Source organism: Gambusia affinis, linkage group LG22, assembly GCF_019740435.1.
Source record: "Gambusia affinis linkage group LG22, SWU_Gaff_1.0, whole genome shotgun sequence".
Taxonomy (NCBI): domain Eukaryota; kingdom Metazoa; phylum Chordata; class Actinopteri; order Cyprinodontiformes; family Poeciliidae; genus Gambusia; species Gambusia affinis.
The window spans coordinates 10,796,156-10,819,261 of record NC_057889.1 but is presented as its reverse complement, the minus strand read 5'-3'; the positions used below and the strand labels follow the sequence as shown (position 1 = coordinate 10,819,261).

At 36.6% G+C, this 23,106-nt stretch overlaps 2 protein-coding genes across 3 annotated transcripts; one reads left to right on the top strand and one right to left on the bottom strand.

The window, feature by feature from the left end:
- The first annotated feature begins 628 nt into the window (after positions 1-628).
- On the top strand, positions 629-12,580 carry acp1 (acid phosphatase 1). 2 transcript variants are annotated; one of them, XM_044106555.1, is made up of 6 exons: positions 629-743; positions 1,647-1,720; positions 2,402-2,515; positions 7,954-8,015; positions 8,748-8,853; positions 12,273-12,580. In XM_044106555.1, exons 1-6 carry the CDS (start codon positions 701-703, stop codon positions 12,348-12,350), a joined length of 477 nt encoding a protein of 158 aa, XP_043962490.1. In that variant the 5' UTR covers positions 629-700; the 3' UTR covers positions 12,351-12,580. The 2 variants fall into 2 exon arrangements, with proteins under 2 accessions (XP_043962490.1, XP_043962489.1); XM_044106554.1 differs by lacking the exon at positions 2,402-2,515 and adding an exon at positions 2,223-2,336 and having other exon boundaries at positions 645-743.
- A 2,559-nt stretch (positions 12,581-15,139) lies between these two features.
- On the bottom strand, positions 15,140-22,034 carry LOC122825279 (ALK and LTK ligand 2-like). The gene is made up of 6 exons (XM_044106553.1): positions 21,245-22,034; positions 20,694-21,039; positions 20,517-20,570; positions 17,943-18,023; positions 17,740-17,822; positions 15,140-15,988 (listed from the first exon to the last, which is right to left on the bottom strand). The coding sequence occupies exons 2-6, from the start codon at positions 20,965-20,967 to the stop codon at positions 15,914-15,916; spliced, it is 567 nt and encodes a 188-aa protein (XP_043962488.1). The 5' UTR covers positions 20,968-21,039; positions 21,245-22,034; the 3' UTR covers positions 15,140-15,913.
- Between the last annotated feature and the right edge of the window lie 1,072 nt (positions 22,035-23,106).

The window sequence follows — 23,106 nt, the reverse complement described above, 5'->3', positions numbered from 1 at the left end:
AAACGTTTAAAAAACAACTATATTTATATTTAACTCAGATTACATTAAAGTAAATATGATTACATTTCTTTATTGAGTGTCATTTGAAGGCATTTTATTTAATTTATGGGTGTTAGTTTAAGGGGCACTGAATGCCAATTATGTTTTGGCACATTTTGCCATTCTAGCCCAGGTTCAAATACATCTCTGCAAGTTTTAAACCAGTTCTAATTTGAAATGCTGCATTATGTAGATGCCTCATTCTTTCTGAAACAGTATCATATGGTCAGGACCATAGACATGAATACAATCAAGACACTGAAAATGACTAAAATGACTAAGGGAAAAAAGTGAAAAGTAGCCATTGTCTAGATAATAACAATAAAAAGCTATTACGAAAGCTAAACCTTATACCTTCACACTGCATCTTTAATTTATTGCAGGCCAGAATGCAGAATGGACCAGAATTGTATTTTCTTTAAATCTTCAGGCAAGCTCAACATTAAGTCATGATTCTTTTTCAGTCTTTTTTTTCTACATTTATTTCTTTGTTTCTCATTTAAAACAAACGTGGTTACCACCAAACACACAATTAACAATCCTCTCCCCCCTTAGAAAATAAAAGAGATTTCATTTTTTGTGATTTCATTTGAGAGCTTATTTTTGCTCAGGCAGAAGCTGGTCACCCACTGTGACGTAATTCAGGAGACTCCACAGCAACATGGCGGCCACCGGTTCGAAGTCAGTTCTGTTCGTTTGTCTGGGTAAGAGCGTCTTTTATAACCTGTCAGAAACAATGTTTAAATCAAACACCACATATAGAATACATGCAAGTTCTTATGGTTTTATTGGTTCACAAGTTTATTTCTTAAACCGAGTTAGCGTCAGATTTCCAGCTAGCTTGTCTCCCCGGCACGGTCATTAAAGTTGCTCTTCTTGGTCATAAAGCATAAATGAAAGACCCTTTACTTATAAAAAAATGTTTTAATGTTATAACTACACTTTGAACATTTTGAACTTAAGTCAGTCCGGTTTACAGTGTCATGAAGACGGTAAACCGGATTGACATTTTAGTTTTGGTTTCATTTTAGTTTTGGTTTCATGTTTTATTGCCACTATGAACATTAATTAAGTTGACATGTTAATCTGCAGTTTTTCATAAAACTCGTTTAGTGCCACGTCCAAACTCGTGCAGTAGATTAGTTTAACAAAACCTATTTTGGAAAATCAACATTGACTTGCAAGCATTCTGCATTCCACTTACGGGACGTCGCGCTGCTGTGCATGACTTACACAAACCGAGCATGATGCTCCAGCATTTTACCTCCTAATTTCTATAATTACCCCACAATTGTTCGTTTGATTGTTTGATATTTGTGCACTTTCGTTTGAGGAGGAGTGGGCGCCTTAAAGACGTATGCACTTTGTTGATCATTAAGTTTGTGTATTTTTAAAACTAACTGGACTGCTTTTTTGTGCCTTTACCACACCAGATGGGGTTAAAATTGAACTGAAGAATAGTTTTCTGGTTAATATTTCATAAGATGCCAGAAAATGGGATTGGGTTAATCAAAGTTTGATCAACTCACACTACACTCTTTAGGATAATGTAATTAGAATATTAAAATATTGAAACATCCTATTAATACTCTTGTGATTTTAAACAGGGAATATTTGCAGGTCTCCCATTGCCGAAGCTGTGTTTAGGAAAATGGCAACAGATGCTGGAGTGGTTGATAAGGTAAAGTCATCTGCATTTTATTGATACATTACAGACTGTTAAATCTTTTTCAACTGTTAAAAAATAAAGTGTAAAACATCCATCTTTTAAGTAGCTATGTTGATTTGTTTTTGTAAATGTAGTAAGGAATATATTAAAATAATTTGGCTTTAGTCATTGCAGTGTGCAAACTACATTCAGCTCCTCAGTGTTTGCAGATGCTTTAACTATCTCCAAAATCATATTTCATTGAAGATGTAGATATCTTTTGAAAGCTTTAAGAAGTATTGACATCATGTTTATATTAATTGTCACGCTAAGTATTCTGTATAATAAAGCAGATAAAGATGTTATCAGAAATGTTCTAAATTTTTTGTGTACTTATTTAACCAAGTTAAAAATGAATCAATTATCCTTATAGACATTTAAAACACTAAATTCTAAACCACTTTCAACTTCTACTCATTTGACATCATGACCCAGTTTTGATATATTGTTATTCTCCACACCCTGATTTGCCTAGTGGAGGATAGACAGTGCTGCCACCTCCACCTATGAAATAGGAAACACCCCAGACCACCGTGGTCAAGCCTGCATGAAGAGACATGGTGTGCCCATGAGTCATGTGGCCAGGCAGGTACGACCTCGCTTTTCTACACGTAGCAGTAGCTAGCGGCCCCTTTCTGTGCTCTGTTCTTGCAGTGGGTCATAGACAGTGGTGCCACATCTGACTGGAATACAGGCAGCTCACCGGACATCCGTGGTCTGGCTTGCCTCAGGAAGCATGGCATTGAGACAAGCCATAGGGCTCGACAGGTACAACTGGATGATCCGTGGCGCCACTCATCTCATTAGTGTGTTTTCTCACAATTTTCTGTAGTTTACCATTTTCCTGCAACATTAGGAGCAATCAGCAGAGCTGTAGATAGTTTTTTCTTTTTTTAAAAAAAACATTGTATCTGTCATGTTATACCTTGTGGGCATGGTGATAGTTGAAATATGTCAAAATCTTTTTTTAAAAATTACCTACTGCAGCTCTAAGTGAAAAATAACATCCAAGCACACCTGACTTGTTTGAAACTATGATGACCTTGTTAAGTCGTGAATCAGCAGTGATTAAACGCATTTTTTGGTTAAAATCAGAAAGCAACATGTTATATTTTAATCTGAAGAAATGTAGGAATTGAAGAGAAACATAGCAAGTGACATCTGACGTACCGGTCAGGAATCTGCTAAAATACAATTTCTATTGCTTCTGGATTCCTGTCAATCACTGTCCAGTTTCCCACAAATGGAGAAAATGTAGAGCTGTAAACATACAGAAGAGTGTCTGACTTACCAGAATTACTGCAAAAGTGCATCAACATACTCAATGAGGAATACTAAAACAGTTTAGGCTGCATTTGCTTCAGCTGAAGTCAGTTTTCAGAATTCAGAAAGGAGACTAGGGTGAAATGGTCTCTGTGTAAGAAATCCACGGTGAGATCCACATCTGCAAATAAAAAAGCCCTCAGGGATTCTCAACACTTTTGAAAAATAATCTATGAGTTGATGATGCACATCATGCTCATATCTGGCATGAAATTAAAAGAGCTTACCACCAATAATCAAATATGGTGGAAGATTTATGGCTCAGGATTGCCTTTTTGCTTAAAGACTCAGAAGACTTTTGACAATTCTGAAGGGGAATGTCCAGCCATTGGTTCATGGACTTAGTAATTCAGTGAGATGGTCATACAAAGCACACAAAATAATGCTTTAAAAAAGAATAAAGGTTTTTGGAGTGGCCTGGTAAAAGTTAAAAAGTTGACCAGACTGAGATGCTATGAAATAAATTTTAATAGGCTATTTATGGTTGTGATGGGATGTGGCTTATTTAAATTTACTTTGTAGCGAAGACCTTATAATACTTATTAGCTGACACAACCAGGCATTAGTTTTAGATGGGAACTGCTTTTTCAAATGGCATCATTTTGGTTTGCATTTTTTTCCCTTTTTTATAAACAAAATTCTAATTTTTGAAGTGCATGTTTTGTATTTGCATTGATTACCTCTGATAGTTAATGTTTGTTCTGAAATGTATAAATGTTATAAAATTGTCAGGGGGAAAATGCTTTTTATGTTGTTTTATTAAAAAGGTTAATTATTGCAACACTATTTATGAAGGAAAACAATTCAGTTCAACTCAAATAATTCTTTATTTGGGTTTTATTTATTTTCTTTTGCAATGAAAATAATCTTTGATCATAAAAATATAAATCCTATTGACATGCTAAAATGTTGTTCAATATGTTCATATCTGCAGAGTTAATAAAATATAGTTGTTCCCATCATAGCTGCATCCTTTGCAAATAATGTTTTAATTTTAGAAGAAGTTAGGAATCATTCATATACTTCTCTATCTTAGGACTTTAAGCTTTAGGTGATGCTGGCTCATTCCCATCTTCCATAACCTTCTAACACTTTTTTCTGTCTTCTTTCGTGAGACATCTCTGGTGTCTGACCCTTTGCCTGAGATCTCCTGTCTCCTTGCGTTGTCTCACAATAAACCCATTCAGTCAGGCTCACATTTAATCTGCTTAAATCAGAAGGCTAGACCTCTGGCTTAAACTCAACCAAATCCACACAATGAGCTCCGACAAGCTTTTTCCCTTTTTCCTTTATCAGTCTTTTCTTCCTATTTCTCTCTCTTCTCTTTGCTCCCACCATCCCACTTAGCTCAACTTCTGGTAAGGCTTATGTCCAAATAAGCAAATTGGCCAATTGGGATATTGCCTGGAGACCATTGCACCCCCAAATAAACAAGAGGATTTTTTTTTTTTTTACGAGACAAACATTCTCAGATGACATCTACAACAAGTAATGTGGAATGTTTTTCTCTTATCAAAAAACCAGCAAGACTATAGATTTAGGAGAGCTGAAATTTTGATTCCGTCCTCGTTAGTATGTTATCATTGTGTCAACATTAGAGGAATGAGCAACGTTAGCCAAAATACCATGATCCTCCTGTAATCACATTAATTTTGCTTATCATCTTTAAAGTTTGGATGTTGGATAAATAGGTTTTTTTGGAGACGATTCCTCCCCACCAGGACCAAGAGTTCTTTTTGACCAAATATTTTTATCTTTAAACCATCTGCTGGTGAGAGATTCTATTAATACTATGGTAGAAAAATGTCTAAAATTAAATAAAAATATTTGCCATAGATAGGAAGGATTTACCAGCTCCAGATTAAGAGACGTATTGGCACCTCTGCTAAAGATAGTTAGAGAAGCCCTGAAATAAAATATTTTATTTTTGTAACAAAATCACATCACATCGTCTTTTTGTAATATAAGTAGCTTCTTTATCTTATAGTTTTTAGAGACTTTTACAGACATCAAAGGCCATTTTCTGTTAGTTACAGATCACAGACCTAGTTATCTTATTTTCACACCAAATCCTGTATAATATCAGGAAAATATCTAATTACAATACTGTACATAAATGAGTACTGCATGTAGCACACCGCACTGAATGCAGGATGACTCTATACTGATGAATTTTTAAGTTTGATGTCAAATAACCTACAGTGGCACTGTAAGATCTAGGGATATGTTTTAGTCATAGAATATTTAAAACATGTACTTACTTAAATCATGAACGTAAACAATCTTTGCCTATCACAGGGGCGTCTAATAACAAAATAAATTTTTATAAGCTCTGTTACAACTTAACTTCTGTCTTTTGTTTGCTGTTATGCTGCCTTTGCTCTAACAGTTAAGCAGAAATTAGTTCCTTCAAATTAAAAGCATCAAAACTCAAAATGGAAGTTAATCATTGATGTTGATAAAAGCAAAATGCACTGGGTTATTTACATTGCAATAACGCTATCAATTATGATTTTTCACACTCTTTATTTCCCATTGTTCCAATCTTTCTTATTTAAAGCATCTAAAAATACAAATGTAGTGGGGCTTTAAGGGCGGCTTAAGGCCAATAAACTGGCTAAATAATGCAATGTGAACGTACAGAGTGAATGCATTGCTCACAAACTCTGATGTCCTACCAAATACTGATTCCAAGCTTTGTAATTGCAGAAAAAGACATAAATAAAATCCACCAGTGAACTGAAAATGGGGGACCATTTAGTTGCTCACCAGACACAGAATCAGCCTTCTTCCATGACTACCTCAGTCCCAGATCTAAAGAAAGAGGCCATAATCATCTAAAATTGTCCAGTGCTGTAGGAGAAGGCCAAATGCTGCACTGATGGCAAAAGGAGGGTTATATAAGAGATTTAAATTTGAGGAACCAATAATTGTGAAGCCTTTGGGTTTTTGTAATGTGCTCTAATTTCCTGATTTATTTTTCACATCAATTGGGTGTTGTTTTTCGGTGTGAGATTATTCTACTGCAGGAAAAAGTGAATTCATTTTAAGGCTTTTTTTCATCAGGTTTTGGCTGGTACTGTATGATCCTGAATCACACCAATAAATTAATTTTTAATTTATGACTGAGTAAATCAGAAAAGGAGTTATCTAAGTTGATGGCCTTTTATAAGCCCACCCCCATCCAGTGAGGCCATCTGCTGACAAACCTCCTGGTAGCCTAAAGTGCTGCAGAGCCTTGTTGTGTTGCGATTGTAACCACGGGATATGATCTGGTAGGTTTCCAGATTCTTTAAATTGCCTGAAGTTGTCTTTCAGTGAATGTCTTATTCTCTCCAAGTGAAGTTTATCGTCGAGGTTTACGGTCCAGATTCTGACAGAGGGAACAGATTTGTCCTTCCCCATGTAGGGATCCTTTTTTTTTTTTTGCATTCATGAGCAACACAAATTGCTTTGGTCTGTTTTTTATTAAATGTTTTTTATTATGTATGAATATCAGGGGTAATATGGAATTTCAAAAACAAAATGGCAGAAATATCATACGCATTAAAGCTTTGGACAAAAAAAGAACTTTTCTGAATTATGACATTTCTTACACAATAGATGCATCTGTGGATAGAGGGACACTTTTTGATTAATAATCTGTAATCATTAATCAAAACGATTACATTTGATTAATTAAATTATAATCATTTTGATTAGAGCTTGTTCTAAGTTTTAAATCTATTTTGTCTTATTTTGTTTGTTTTCTATTAAAGCAGGCCCAGTTTAGTAAAACAGATGAGTGCTCTGAAACAATAAGATGCTTCCCATACTTACGCCTTTCTAAACTCTGCAGGTGAAAGAGTTCACTTTTAAAAGGCAAACTGGTTTAATTTTACACAGAGCAGAACTATCTCAGCATGGCTTCATCAGGCGTTTTATCTAGAGATTTGAAACTTATATCTTACACTTACTCCTTATTTTCGAAAAGATCCTCCCTGCTCATTTTTTCCACTCAAAACAGTCCAAGATCCCCATCAGGGTTGTAAAGAGAACTTTCTTTCTGAAATGGCGGATTATCACTGCTTCATTTAAACTGTGAGAGCGCCAGGTCAACTTTGGGCTCACAGCTCAACAGGCTCACACTACCACCATGTGTGAGGAAGAGGTTTAGGAGAGTGAGAATATTATTTTGTGGGAATATTCAGTTATAACAATTAATTTCCTCCTACATGAGTAACATTTTCTATAAGAAAATATTTATTTTTCACCCGTTTCTCATTTGCTATTTCATGTCTTTGCTATTCAAGTAAATCCCAAAAATAATTACTGCCAGACCCATGCAATCAAGATGTTGAAATTGTCTGATATAAAGTATTACCATACATTGATGTACAGTAATTAAAGATCAAAAATAAAGTGAATAACATCAAGAAAGTGAGACAATTTTTATGCCTGGGGGAACAAAAGCACAAATATGTAATGAAGCAAATCCTTTTTCACAGCAATGTATATGCGGAATTTTTTGTAATCTGTGTTTAAAAATTAACCCAAGTTTCTTGACTAAGTTATTGTAGAGGTTTGGCCAATAATAATTAGAGGCACCATAAAATGTAATAATGAATTTGCTGAATAGAGTTGGTTACTTAAAACTGTTGCTTCTGTGTAAATCACTGAATTTCTGTATTTAAAGTATACGTTATTTATTCTTGTTTTTTTTATATATATATTATGAAGTATGGATGAAAGAAAGAAGTTTTTGCTTAACAATGATTGATAGTTTCTGCTGAGGATTCTCCCCTCTCTCCGAAGGCCCAGCGGGAGCCTCTGCTCTCCGTACTGTTTCAACTAAGAGCCAAAACTAACATTTGCCTTTTTCTGCTTTTCTATCCCACTTCCAGGTGACCAAAGACGACTTCATGAACTTTGAATACATACTCTGCATGGATGAGAGCAACCTGAGGTACAGTTATTCAAACTCGCAGCATTGTTTATTTTCCCTTTCGAGTGTCGATCACAGCTTGACGACACGCAGGCACTGAAAACACCGGGTCATGTTTTAAGTGTCTCGTCTTAGTGAGAAAACATTCCCTCAGAATGGACTTGTGTTGCATTGAGAATCTATGCTGCTCATTCACTTTCACATAAAAAAAAAGAAACATTGGTAGCTTTGAGCTATAACTCACTCCCCGGTCAATGCCTCCCTTTAATGAGCAATAACCTTTCTTAAGCTCTTTTGAAAGGTCATAGGGAGGGATATTTTTTTTGCTACTTTGAACGTTTAGGGATCATTTTGAGATCACATGCCTATGGCAGATCTGATCTGTAAGCTGCTTACTGAGTTCTTTGGATGCCTCGTCTTGGCTGTTTAGCCATTTTTTTCTTCCCCCTTCTTCCTCCCACATATTTTTGTTGCCTGACAAAGAGTTCATTAATTATTTGTCTTCATGTTTGTACTGTTTTAGATTTGACATTCTAAAGTAGTAGAGATGTGTTGATTTATTTTTAATAATTTTTTTTTTTTTGTTGCACTTTACTTTCTCTATTTTTTGCACAGAGGTTTGCTATGACATAAAGCAACTGTAAAATTTATATAAGGATTTCAGGCAAGATTAACCAAATGGATGTTTATTATAAGGAAGCTTTAGAATTATTCATCTCTGCTTCGAATGAGTTTAATTTTTTTCCTTTACAGTGACTTGAACAAGAAGGCCAAGTCTGTGAAAAACTCCAATGCAAAGATCGAGCTTCTCGGTTCATATGATCCTCAGAACCAGCGGATCATCAAAGACCCATATTATGTAAGTATCTAAGGAAAATTTTTTTTCCCTTGCTCAATTTTAAAACAAAATCACATGTGCTGTGTTTATTTTCAAGGTTTCTAAGTATTAAATAGATCCTAAATTTGATGTGGTTGTGTCATGAACACGGCCGCTTAAAATAAATTATTTCTAAAGTGAATATGAGTGTGGTTTCCCTCACATTGAATTGCTGCATTGACTCCTTTTTTTAGTATAATATAAACTGAAACAGTCAGCATTCACTGTGTAGATTTATATAACTTAATAATCAACATTGCTAAGAAACTTTTTTTGTTATTTCTGCAAGATAACGCCAGCCTGATTCTGTGTTGAAAGCGTGTCTTAAACGGACCACCTAGTAGTTTGGAAACTTCACATTCATTAAGCAAGTGTGGAAAACAAGTGTGTCATTTTACATGACATGGGTACTTGATCTTTGCCTACATTTCACAACTGGATTATCACATTCTAGCATTTATTATTTCTGATTCATTTTTAAATTGACAAACATGTACAATAGTCTTTGCTTGCAGACATTATAATCCAGTGGAATAATTGTTTTGGCTACATGTTCATAAGAAAATAGTTTTTGTTTTTTTTAGCTCAGTCTTGATAAAACCCTGCTGCAGGTGAGTGAAAATTTCTGCCAAAGGGGTCATAGTTGAAAAAGGATTGAAAGTTCTTATTTTGACAGGATGGATTCCTGTTCAGCTCCCCCAAAGCTTTCGCAAAGGCCCTTTCTCTTCAAATGTCCAAAAGATAATGGTTGTTAGTATGGAGGCACAAACTGTCACTCCAAAATAATGTAGTTCTGATGATTTAGGATGAAATGTTATGCTTTTATTCTAAAACAGCCTCTCAACAAGGCACTTTGATTTGGAGTCAACTTAAAAATACTTTTTAATTCAGGAAATTTCTTGGGTTGCGTGACTGCAGAGTCATGGAGTGAGGTTAGATTGAACACAGCTGTTATTGTTTCTAATTATTTGAACATTTCTAAAATCTCTGATAAAGATCACTGGAACCTTCCTAACGTTTGCTTAAATACCATCATGCAAATGACATTATCCTTTTTTTAGCTTTTCTTTACTCAGACACAATGTATCTATTAGCACTCAACCAATTTATAGAAATAACAAGACCTGACAGAAAATTTGTCTCTGCAAAATAGACAAAATAGATGGCATCATGAGAAAAGAACATTATTTGGAGATAGTGAAGCAATGTGTCTCATCTGCCAAGAATTTAAAACTTTTAGTTGAATGCTTTCAGCTCTTTTACCCACAAGATAGACATCTTTATTTGTTATTATCCACCTTAGTTGCAGGCCTGTTTTCTTATCTCTGTACATTTTTACCTTCAAACATCTGCAAACAAAGCAACAGAACTAATACGGTTCAAACGTTTTTATTAATCAGTCACATCATCTTTTATTGAATTTTATACATTTTACTTCCCATTTTTCTTTCTAAAAAACTGTTTTTCTCAGGTTTTCCCAAATGTTGGTGGATTGAAATATTAAGAGGAATCATGTGCACCATATTCCTCCACGTACAAAACTGATAAAACAGATTGCCTGAACTTAAAATGCATAGATGATGATGTTGATGATGTTTTGTTATCCATCAACATTTTGGATAGTATTTTTGTTTTTGGATGAACTTTGCCGTGTTCAGGAGCATGTGGTAGTTCTAGAGAGAATTCAGAGACCAAAGGGAGACATTCGATCTTTTCTAAGCACGTTTCTTGCAATAATCACCTCCAAAGCAAAACATTGCAGATTGCTGTTATAAAACGGATCAGTTACTAGCTTCAAAAACCTTTCCAGACCTGTGCTCATTACAGTGGCTTTTTTTAACTGCACTGTAATTACTTGGACTGCAACAAAAGTCTACTTTTCATCTGTTAATTTTTTTTCTATTAGTTTCCGATTGGTTTGGCTTTCCACACTCCGTGGCTGGCTCGTCTCTTTTGTTCTTTACATACTCTCTCAGCAGTGGGAAGCCCAGCCAGAGGATTTGGACTGGGTTTCTTAACTCCTTTTTATCTTTCATGAGGATTGTGAATGAAAAAAGGCAGAAGTAGTTGAAAGTTTCCGAGCACACAAAGCATTGATAACACAATGATATACCTTCATGACATCTCGCTGAAGATTGGTAAATCTTGTTTCCTGAAAGTATTTAGAATAATCTCACAATAAATAACTAATGTCATGTGTGGTCTTGAAGAAAGAAGTGCTGCAGATTTCTGTTGGCTGTATATGATCTGTTTCTTCCTGTTTTTATTGGCTAAGTTACTCTTAGAATGCCAGCCCTAAATAAAACAGTCATCATGTTGTTAGGGTTGTGGCTGGAGGAACACATTGTGGCTCAACAGTTAATATATAAGTATGGACAGTTATATTAAGCATAGTTTGGATGTCTCACTTTATTGCACAGCATTCAGGGGCTTTCTAGCTCTACTTACCAGAGCTTCTGATATGCTTTGTGGCTTTCCTTTGAATATTTAACACCACTTTGGTTGTGGACCGTCGCCAACAACCCATTTGATGACCACAAAATGAGCAGGTAGACAATCAGTGTCACTGTGTTAAAATAAATGGAGACATGTGTTGCTTTATTTTCTGCAGGAGGGATGAAAATGAGCTTTGCAGCCTTACAAAATGCACGATTTCCTCATTTTTTATGCCAAATAAACTGTTTCTAAGAAGATGAAAACATGCATAGAAGATCAATCATGCACACATTAATATATGAATGTGTACATATTATTTAGAAGCATTGATCTAGGTTGTACATTTGGTGCTAAATTCAAGTGGACACATCCATTCATTTTTTTTTCTCCATGTCAGTTATGTGCTACTTTATATTTATGTAAGGCAAAACTCCCAGTAAAGTATTTTTGTTTGTGGTTTTTATGTGACAAAATGTTTAAGGTGAATGAAGACATTTACTTGAACAAATATATGTTTAAATCTCAGTCGTTCAGATTTAAAAACAAGTTCAAAGAATGTGTCAAATATTTCCTGTTTTTCTGGAGTGGAATTGTTTTAAAGAACAAAACAAACGAATAATTTAAAAAAAGACAAGGTATGTGCCAAAACCCTCATGAATCGAAGAGACCAGAGTTTCAGAAACACTAAAGTCTCTTTTGGCTTTATGTTGTAAAAGTATTAATCTGTCTGAATTTGAGTGTGGGTTTTACCACTCAGTAAACTTCTTGGCATCTGCTTTGATTTAATTTGGTACTCAGAAAGAGGGGGAAAAAAAATTTCTGGCTGAAAAGATTGCTATCATTTCACGTTTTTCCCCTTTACATTCATAAGAGTGTGTTTGTCCATTTTTATCTCTCAACCCACAGCAAGTCATCATTTAATAATGTGTTATTTACCAAAGCTTGTCTTGTGTTTTATCCCTCAGGGAAGCGATGCAGACTTTGAAAATGTGTATGAACAGTGCCTACGCTGCTGCAAAGCGTTCCTGGAGAAGAACTCCTAACAAGATCTCACTCTGAACCACATTTAAATCTAAGAAGAACCTGCATAATCAACCAACCTAATACATCTTGATTGCCACAAAAGCACTTATCAATATAACTGTACCATGACTGTCAGAGATCACTACAGTGCTATGCCGCAGTATTGTAGATGTCTTACCAGTGACATTTAGAGCAGTGCTGCATCTTCTGGTTTACTTGGATCATTAAAGTGAATCAATCTAATTGAAAAGGTGTTTCATTTGTTCACAAATCCATCTTCTTTACATGTGTAAATTTCTGCAATAGGTTAAACGTAATTCCTCAACATACCAAGACATTTTGAACCTTTGAATGCTCCCAACTTTGTGGGAACAGTTAGATGATAGTTTCCTCTTGTTCCAAAATCAATGCACACGAGAAGCAGTCCGGTGTGGAGCTGCTTCCCAGATCTGATAAGACCTTTGAGATGAAGTAGAGCAATGGCTGTGAGGTAGATCTGCTTCCAAATAATATTCTGGAATAATGGTAAAAAAAAAAAAAAAAATCCCATAAAGCCACTTCTAAACCTTGTGGAAAGCCTTCTTGAAGAGTTAATGTTATTGCAAATGTCAGGAAAACATCACATAAAACCCTACAGTTAAGAATGAGGTTTGACAAGCAAATCTTTGTGATATTCTGTTTTGCAAGTGGCTACCATTAGATTGTGGTGCTCTGGGATGTGAGCCATATTGTCCATAATTACAACTACAATTGTTTTGTCTTGTATTGTGCTCCTATAATCCAAGTCAGGTCTTTGAAATTTCTTAAACATTAAAGAAGAAAATTAATCACTGCCATTAACTGTCATGAAATTATTCTGTTTTTTGTCAGTCGCTGCTTATTCATCAGGGTTGGTGTTACTCCCACAAGCTGTCTTTCCACTACCGACACAAATGACCTATCAGCCTCCTCATGATAGACTTAAGATTTCATCACAGTTGGAGATGGGGAAACAGATGTAAATCATATGTGGGTGGGGTTGAAGGAAAGATGAACCAGCTGCTTACTGGACAGTCTCCATCCATTGAAAAATGTAGAACCAGAAATACCAGAGATGTTCATGCATCTGTCAAATTATAAAAGTCAAAAGTTTGGACACAGCTTCTAATTGAATTCAATTAGCAGGTGTGTCACCTTCGATTAGAAGGTGACTCTAATATGTGCTGTACATATTAGAGTCAATGTCCTGTTCATCTTGGAAATCAAATGTAAAATTTAATTTCTAATCAAATTCTTTTTTTTATGTTTATTTTGACACTAGCATAATTCCCAATCTGTGTGGGAAAAAATATCAAGGCATTTCTAAAAAATGGTGGACGCCCTCAAGACTGATGCAGTATACTAGTTCAAGGGGAACCAAATGACCTTATGGTGCACCAGCCAGGTGTTGTAAATTACAACCAGCTCCATCCAAATGCTGATGGAGGAAATGTCTTAACACCAAGAACACACTTCAGCAAAATGAGCCTAAGGCTGCCACAGGTGCTTATGATTCCAATAGATATCACAAAGGATATAACTTTGTTTAAAATATTTTTTTCTCTGACAACTTTGGACAGCATGTTAGATGGCTGTGTTAACATGGAAAATATTTCCATCCCTGTGCCATCATCTCTACTGCAGAACATCTGTAGGCTTAACCAATATGTAAGGGCATAAAATGTTTGGTTTTTGCCATCTTTAACTTTGAAACTTTTTCAAATATTTTGTCACTTTACAACCACACACTTCAGTCTAAGTGAAAGAATACATGGGTGGTATGAGTTTCTCTCAATCGGTGGCTTGTTGATTCAATACCGTCCTCTCTATCATGTCTTTGGGCAAGATGCCTTGCTTGCTGATTGTGGCCAGAGGGACTGGTGGCACTTGTGAATGGCAACCTTACCTCTGTCAGTCTCCTCCAGCATGACTGTCTGCTAGTATGGATGTGGGTGAATACCCCCAATCAAATACCCAAAGTCTTGCCAAAAGCCAGTTGGCTGTTTTGTCAGGATCTTTGAATAAGTTTAAGTCTAAATGATTAGTTTGGAGGGTATGTGGTAGTTTTATCTTTGGGATGTGATTTAATTATTATTTCTTCCACCACTTTTGTGAAGCCAAATGCAACTTTATTTTCTTTCTTTATAAAATAAAAGAAACTTACTAGAATCAATATTATACCCACTAAAACATGTTTCATTATTAAAGAGGGTCTTTAAGAAAGTATTTAATGAGAACATGTTGAGTCAAACATGTCAAAGTAAGGGGGATGAATACAAATCCATGCCACACCATTCAGATTTTTAAAAATTCTCATTCTCCCAATACTTCTGAAGTATTTGAGACTTTGTGTAGGTCGTTCACAGCAAAAAAATATTACTATTACTGCCAATAAGAATAAGGATAATTTATCTACTTAGTTTTTCAAGCCACTGCATATAAAGGGTACTCAATAAGTAAGTTAGAAAACCTTTACAGAAATCTATTGTTTTACAGTGTTGATGCAATAAAACATGGAAAAATATCCTCACTTGCAACCTGGAAAGTGATCACATAAAACTGATTTTGCAACACTATTTCAAACAAACAACCAAAAAAAAAAATAAATAAAAAAATCCACGGCTCTCATTTGAGTTTGAACTTTTTTAGCATCTCCATCTGAAACAGCACTTGGGAATTTCACCGGATCAGCTGTCCCAGGGCTCAGTCCAGTCATGCGCTCACTCAGGCAGCATTCCTCATTTTAAGATGGGAACGCAAGAGAAAATACAGCACAGGACAACAAAGACAAATTATTTTGTAACAATCTCAAAATTTATTTAAATATATCTCATTTTTAAATATATATATAGATATACACTTTTACATATATAACACCTTTTAGCTAAAGGCCAGCCACGTTCTTTAATGGTGGATTCTTCCTATGGTTGTGTTTACCGTATGTACATTGCACTCCTGGTTGGACAGATCATGGACCAATGATTTATGTACCACTAAGCCATTTGACAAGTAAAATACATAAACATGGTCTTTACCATGCAATACCCAGGGTTAGTCTATCCACAAGTTGGCTGTGGCTTAAAGCCACCACTTGTGTTTTTGGTTTTGCAGAAAAATGTTCTTGCAATAATTTAATGACAGTTCATTCTGAGCACAAGTGGGTGACTACACTGTCACCAGCTGGGGGTCAGCGAGAACTTCTGTTTTTAGATCATGATAGTGCAGTAGAAGAGCCAATGTCAACCTGAAACACTCAACAAGGGCAAAATGTCTCAAAAGGAAAGTGATTCTTGTTTCTTATTATTTGTTTAAGCAACATCCTTTTGAATTCCAGTGCAGTGGAAGAAAAGCCCCCACTTTGCTTATCTTTGCCAGCTCCTCCTCTCTTCACTCTTCACCTGCTTTGTGTTTTCCTTGCCTCGATGCTCCCGTGTAATGACAGCTAACCATTGAGGCCCAGCCAAAGTGGTGATTTGCAGCAATTTTGACCTCAGCAGAAGGGATGCGAGTGAAGCAAAACGCTGTGCCTAAAGTCAGACAGGCCGGTCAGATTTAAGGTTCCCTCTCACTGTCCAAGGCACGTTTTCACCAATGTAATTTTTTTGCATCTTTTCTTCTGAAGCACATCTTTGACTTCAACCTGCAAAACACAAAAGGCAAATGTCCACATGGCCTTCAGTCAAGCAACTTTATGAAACAATCACAAATGATAAATCAATCAATCAAACAATCAAATTTTAAATAGCACATTTCAGCAGCAAGGCATTTCAAAGTGCTTTACATCAAATCAAACACAAAAACAATGCAACATAGAATCAACAATCAAAACAGAACATTAAGTCAGATTCCGTCAATAAATTTGTAATTGACTATGTTTCAAATACAACTCTAAACAAGTGGGTTTTTAGTTGAGATTTAAAGGAAATCAGTGTTTCAGCTGTTTTACAGTTTTCTGGAAGTTTGTTCCAGATTTGTAGTGCATAGATGCTAAATGCCACTTCTCCTCCTTTGGTTCTGGTTCTGGTGATGCAGAGCAGACCAGAACCAGAAGACCTGAGAGGTCTGGAAGGTTGATACAACAGCAGCAGACAATAATGTATTGTGGTGCTAAACCATTCAGTGATTTATAAACTAGCAATAGCATTTTAAAGTCTATTCTTTGAGCAGCAGGGATCCAGTGGAGGGACTTTAAAACTGGTGTTCTGTGCTCTATCTTCCTGGTTTTAGTGCGAACGCGAGCAACAGCGTTCTGGATCAGCTGCAGCTGTTTGATTTGTTGGACAGGCCTGTGAATACGCTGTTGCAATAATCAATGCGACTAACAGAGTTGAAGCTCTCACTGTGCCCTTACAAGGGTATGTGTGTTGATACAGCCAGCATGTTAACACTAAGAGCAAATGTCTTAGTGTTTCTTGAGCAACATGATCTACACTCTGAACTCGGTTCCAATTCATGCTGGGTTTTATGAGTTACGCCTGATTATGAGCATTTGCTGTTTATGAGTGTTTGGCAGAGTGGTGGGAAGCACCTCACTTATGAGAAAAACCCTCCGTTTTAGGAATGCTCCACTGCATGATAAAAGCCTGCATGCAAAGACCTAACTTGCTTTGATCCACTCTTCTTTGGCAAGTTCTTGAGTTTGTTTAAAACCATTTTAGCACTAAAGACTAAGATGATTTTTAGCTCAAAATAACTGAGAATTATATTGTTAGTGTGTTCATTTGTAACACGGTACAGAGTGATTTGCTGTGGTACTGTAGAGAACTGTTGTGCTTCTTTTCCATAAATAGTCTGACCAGATGTGAAAGTAAATACCAGTGATCCAAAGTTTTGAGAAGCATTTTAGAGAAAGGAATCTACAGCACAACCTTTTGACCTTTTTCTGTACTGTGCAAAACCCTTGTTTTAAAAATGGACCAATAATAATCTGAACAGACTTTTATTTAGCATAGCAAATTCCAATTCGTTATTTATTTACAAATTTAATAGCAGTAAACAAATAGTCCAGGCAAAGTCATTTATCTGACTTGTAGACATTTTTTCAGACAGTTTTCAGAGTGTATTGTTTGAATGCAATTCAGATAATTTGAGCAGGAAAGGCTATTGGTCAATTATTGATTGATTCCTTTGCAGTTGCACAGACAAAAGCAACAAAGTGATTTAACTAATGACATAAAAGTTTGATTGTAACATTATCTGTCAAGCTACAAATATCTTCCTCTCTATGATTGTTTTTTTTTTTTTTTTTTTTACATTTTCTTGTAGCTGTAACTACCAAAGTTAGGTTTTCAGATCTTTTTACTGCTGGAGGCTTGATCGCCTCAAGAAGCAGTGACTTCATTAGCTTATACCATAGGCTCGGTGTGTGTGTGAGTTGAAGCATTGTAGTACCTTTTGAATGTGTACGCGCTTCCCCTCTGTGCACTGCGGGCTGCCTGCAAGCCGTGTGAGAAGTCGCGCACATCTTTTGAAGTCTGAGAAAGCGAAAACACAAAGAGAAAGACTGAATCGTTTTCTTTTCATGTAGCGTGTTGATGTTGGATGGTGATAGCTTTCCCTCCTGGTGCACAAGGTCCAGGGCAATTGTGGCTTACATGCAGGTAACGTGCAGTCTCTGGTGTGGTGGTAAAGTCTGTACGCGTTCTTCCTGCACTTGGAGCTGAACACGAGTGGACCTGACGGAGAAGGAGAAACAGGGTCTTTGAACACATTTCTAACGTTTGCATCCATCTTCAACATCTGCTTTGTGGATTTAGTCCAACTTTAAGAACTATGAATTTTGTGTGGGATAGAAAAGTACAAGCTAAAATTCAAATTGGTAGATTTATGGTGTGCAGGTATTAGAAAATATGAAACTAGAAAATATATAATTTAAAAACATCCTAAGTAGGTCAGTTCTTCATTCTATTTATAATTAGACATTAAATGTAAGTTTAGCCACAAAAACACTAAAACGCCAGATATTCTGTTCTCTATCACCTCATAACTAAAGGTGGAGTATTGTATGGCAAGCCATTAGGGCCAAATATTAGCACTTTTTTCAAACTGGCTAGTAACAGCATTATGTAAAAAATGAAGTTTAATTAGCGAGATTTCTGTATTTTGCACCAGTGAGAGGAAGTTTAAATGACTCCATATGAACAGCAATGCCAGAAAAGTCATTGAAAGCTTTGTTTTATGTCATGCAGCTCATCAACTAACATCATTTAATGAGCGGCAGGAAACGTGACAATGGCATTTCTTTTACTTCTTAGCAGCAGAAAACAATGTCATCCAATCAATGAACGATACTTTTTATATTAAGCAGCTCAACCATTAACACTTATTTACAAACTGCAGAAAAATAGTCAAATGAAAACAATTTATTTATCTTTCTTACTTCTGAGTAGCAAAAAAAGCTGTTTTATCCCTCCATTGCTTACTACCACTTCTACCAAAAACAGGTTACTCAGTATGAAGCAGCTTCATATAAAATGCCTTTCTGTTGGGCGTTTTCAATGAGGGTGGTGTCCTGCCTTAATTTAAATTTACTTTTTTATTATTGTTTCGTTACCAAATATGTTATTTGATAACAGTAACTTGTCATACTGGAACACCTCGACACGGCCGCTGCCAGGAATCTTGGGCCCCATGACAAAAAATTTAATTGGGCCCCCCCATGCAGCTGCTGTTACAATTTCTTGAGTCTATCTCCATCAAATGCATCACAATTTTAAAGGCTTGCAACAGCCTTACTTTCTTTGGTCCAACACTGATAACTAGCACAATATTTACTGCTCATGAATTTTATATGCAACAGTCCACATACAATATGTAAGTAGGTTGCTTAAATTTGTTTTCTCCATATTTGTTAAAGCTGTCACCATGTCAGATAATATGTGAAAACAATCAATCTTCTCCACCTGCTCCCTAAGCTACTACTATCACTGGCTAAAGTAATGCAACATTCCAACCAAAACAACCAATCAGAACCAGCAGGAGGGTCTTAGTGCTGTCAATCAACATCATTCACTCACTGCTAAATGTGCTAATGGTGGAAAAACAACTTATCATTACAGGAAAATTGTTTATCTGCTGTCATTGATAGCTATGCTAACTAGACTAAGCATTCACAACAGGCTGAGTTAGCTGTAGCATAGGGATGAGCAGCCACATGAGATTGTGATTGACAGCACTAAAATTCTCCTGTCTGTGATTAGCTGTTTCTAGATAACACTGGGAGAAGGCAGAGGAAATAGATTTTTCACAGATTATCCCATACCACTATATCACAACATAATGACAGTTTTAACATATATATATATATATATATATATATATATAAACCTTTTACAAAAGTTACATACTGCAGGTTTAATTTCTCTTAGGAGAGGGCAGGTCAGAAGGGACGTGGGCTAGAGCTGCTGCTGACTGACCCATCTGTTGTTAAGTGTGGTAAAAGGTACAGGTACAAGTTCAATATATGAATATGTTATTAATTTCTTTCCTTAAATCATTAAATGTTAGTGAAATGGAAGAAAACAGTAGTCTGTAGCTAAAGCTAACTATGCTGAATGATTGATAATCTTACACAGTCTACCCCTCAGAGAAAACCTGGGTTAGAAATTGACACTTCTACCTTTTTCTCTCCCTGTCTCTCTATTTTTTGAAAACCTGGCTTTATTATTTTTCTTGGCAGCACAGTAACTGCCACAGTCGTTCTTGTCTTGACTGACTGCTGCTGAACACTGTCACCGTCATTTCATGTAGATCCAGGGGGGTGTTCAGGTCAAATGCGTGCTTTTTGGTCTGGGAGGGGTAACATTAAATTTTTACTGCTCAAAACAATTTCAGAACACACAATAGAATTAATTTTGCAATTGACAGGACCCATTTTTTTAAATTTCCATGAACAAAAACAAAAGAATTGTGGAGGGCCCCCTGTTGGTCAGGGGGCCTTGGAATTGTCTCCCCCATATTGCGCCCCTGCCTCGACAAAGTGAAATTGGGGGGCAGCAGCAGTGAGCAAACCGAAAGTTTTATTTTAATATTGGCTGAACTGAAACAGGAAGTGCAATAATGGGCACAAATAGCTTGTCATAGACCACTTCAGTCCCTCAGTGGAAAAAATATCAGACTTAAAATGAAAACACATCTTAGAAAAGAGGAACATTTTAACAGGTTCTTACCTGTGAAATATCTAATAATTCTCTCTTTCATTTTATAATCTGTGGGGGTTAAAACTGCGGGAGGAGAGAAAAAGAAAGAAAAGATTACACAATTATTAAATGAAGGATATCTTAGTTAACACCAGCAAAAAAAATAAAATAAAATAAGTTCTACGCCTTGCTACACCTGCCACTCACCCAGAGCCTGGTTCCCTTTGTCCGTCTTGTCGCGGAAGTCCCTCTGCTCTACCGACGCGCTGTCCACCGCCCGCGGTGTCAGCGGGGCTTCCGTTCTTGCTGTGTGCCAACCCCGGTTATCCTCCACGTGCTTCATGATCTCCACCATTCGCCTCAGACTCCACGGCGCGTCCCCGCCGGCCGCCGCGGTTGGCGCGCTCTCGCCGCAGTGCTCGGTCAGAGCGCACATCAATAACAGCAGTCCCACAACAACGGGTTTGCGCGGTGCGCTCATAGCTCCAGTGTAGTTAGGAAAGTGGAAAGTGGACGTAAGGAGGATAAAGTAAACTCCCTTCTTTTTGGAGACCTGAGGGATGAGATTGAGGACGAATTTTAAATATTGGTACTCTTAAATGACCAGAATAATATTTTTAAGTAGAAGCCATAGCATAGCTACAGTTAACGTACACTTAGCTCGAAAATCTTATTCAACAATAAAATCATAAAATAATCTTAACACTTTTTAATAAGTATGTTTTTAAATAAAGTTTTAGTTGTGAAAATGTCATTACCTTTTCAAAGTTCTCTTACTCTCTGACTGCGTCCGGTGCGTCCTGCCAAAACAATGCACATGTGCGTAACTTTTTTTCTCTGTTGGATTCCCGTCCGGATCCCAGTAAGTGTTCACTTTTCAAAAAGTCGGCTCCTGTTTCGTAGAGTTAAAGCTACGGAAATCATATGTGTGGTCGCTGATGGTTGGTGGTCATCCTCCAAGCGCCGGGCGTGCAAAGAGAACGGGCAAAACAAAGAAGAAAAAGAAGCTGATATTATCCCGTGTGGCGCTCCAAGTTCCAAGTTTGCCCCCTTCTTGTGCGTCCAGTCGCTTTTTATTCTATCTCCCCGACGGCGGGGGGAGAGGACTGTCCCCTGTGGACTACTCCACAAATTTATGTGGTAGCCTAATTATAGGAAACGGTACCTGAAGAGGAAAATTAATACGAGTTGTCCGATCATCCCTTTAATGCTGTGTCAAGTTTACTGAGGTTTACTCTCCTCTTTTCCGTTACTCCATTTATCTGTGCGATATACGCGGTTACAGGAAGCGTCTGTCTTCCACTAATACTTCCACTGAAATTTCCAATCAGCCCAGCGTGCAGCGCAGATGCAGCACATCTTAGTGGAAATGCTGCCATATGCTTCTTGGGATCCTCATAACCTCATTTAGAGCCATTGCGCGCTTTACATCCATCATGAAAAACTGAAACCCAATTATGCACCTTTTAGGGGAAATTCTTTGAAAATAGATTGTTTTGTTTGGTTCTTTTTTTAGTTCGTTCTCGATGGTTTCCTACTGAACTGTGCTTTTTTACGCATTTCTGGAGATTAGGGCGTCTGCAAAAAAGTTTTTTAAAAGGGTGGCCAGAGGTGTAGTGAGCCGACGAGAAGAAGTAATACTCTTTACAAATAAACGATGACAAAATATAGGTGATATCTGGTTTCCTTGCTGATTTTTATTTTTATTTTTTTGTCATAATAGGATAACTGCATTTTATGGACATAGTCTTGTAATTTCCCTGCAAAGTTCAGCGAGGAAACGACCTTGCCGCCTTGATTAAAAGAACAAACTCGGTGCTGAAAGGACAGCGCACTGTCACCATTCTCCAAAGTTCCTACTGAACTGTGCTTTTTTTACGCATTTCTGGGTAAGGGCGTCTGCACAAAAGTTTTTTAAAAGGGTGGCCAGAGGTGTAGTGGCCGACGAGAAGAGAGTTACTCTTTACAAATAAACGATGACAAAATATAGGTGATATCTGGTTTCCTTGCTGATTCACACCGTCATCAGCAGATTCGACCCTGTTCTTTTGGGAATCGGTAGTCCAACTTATTTCAAGGCTCATGAGAAAAATCCCCGAGGCAGGAACATATTTGCTTTCCAATGAGCAAGCGTCAGCAGATTTAGAGAAGAGATTTGCGTACGAAGAGAGTTAATGGGGTCTGACTGCATTTATACTTTTTTCTGACAGCTGAGGTGTTTATACTATCACAATTTTCTGTAAACTGGTGAGATGGTTCTTCTGGGAAATTCTGGTAGAGTTGCTGAAGAACTCATGTCAGGTCATGTTTACGTCCCTAAAGGGTGTAAGTTGCCGCCATGTGATTGATTGATTCTCTATTTGTGTTAACACGTCAGATAGATAGATAGATAGATAGATAGATAGATAGATAGATAGATAGATAGATAGATAGATAGATAGATAGATAGATAGATAGATAGATAGATAGATAGATAGATAGATAGATAGATAGATAGATAGATAGATAGATAGATAGATAGATAGATAGATAGATAGATAGATAGATAGATAGATAGATAGATAGATAGATAGATAGATAGATAGAGATTTGTTGTTTATTTTGGCCTAGGACCATTTTT

Excerpts from the sequence above, each read along its gene's own strand:
- LOC122825279 (XM_044106553.1), bottom strand. The coding sequence starts at position 20,967 with ATGAGCGCACCGCGCAAACCCGTTGTTGTGGGACTGCTGTTATTGATG. Across the intron at positions 17,823-17,942 it reads AGACTGCACGTTACCTGCAT|ACTTCAAAAGATGTGCGCGA; the intron begins GTAAGCCACAAT and ends TCGCTTTCTCAG. Across the intron at positions 15,989-17,739 it reads AGCGCGTACACATTCAAAAG|GTTGAAGTCAAAGATGTGCT; the intron begins GTACTACAATGC and ends TGTGTTTTGCAG.
- acp1 (XM_044106555.1), top strand. The coding sequence starts at position 701 with ATGGCGGCCACCGGTTCGAAGTCAGTTCTGTTCGTTTGTCTGG. Across the intron at positions 1,721-2,401 it reads ATGCTGGAGTGGTTGATAAG|TGGGTCATAGACAGTGGTGC; the intron begins GTAAAGTCATCT and ends CTGTTCTTGCAG. Across the intron at positions 8,854-12,272 it reads TCATCAAAGACCCATATTAT|GGAAGCGATGCAGACTTTGA; the intron begins GTAAGTATCTAA and ends TTTATCCCTCAG.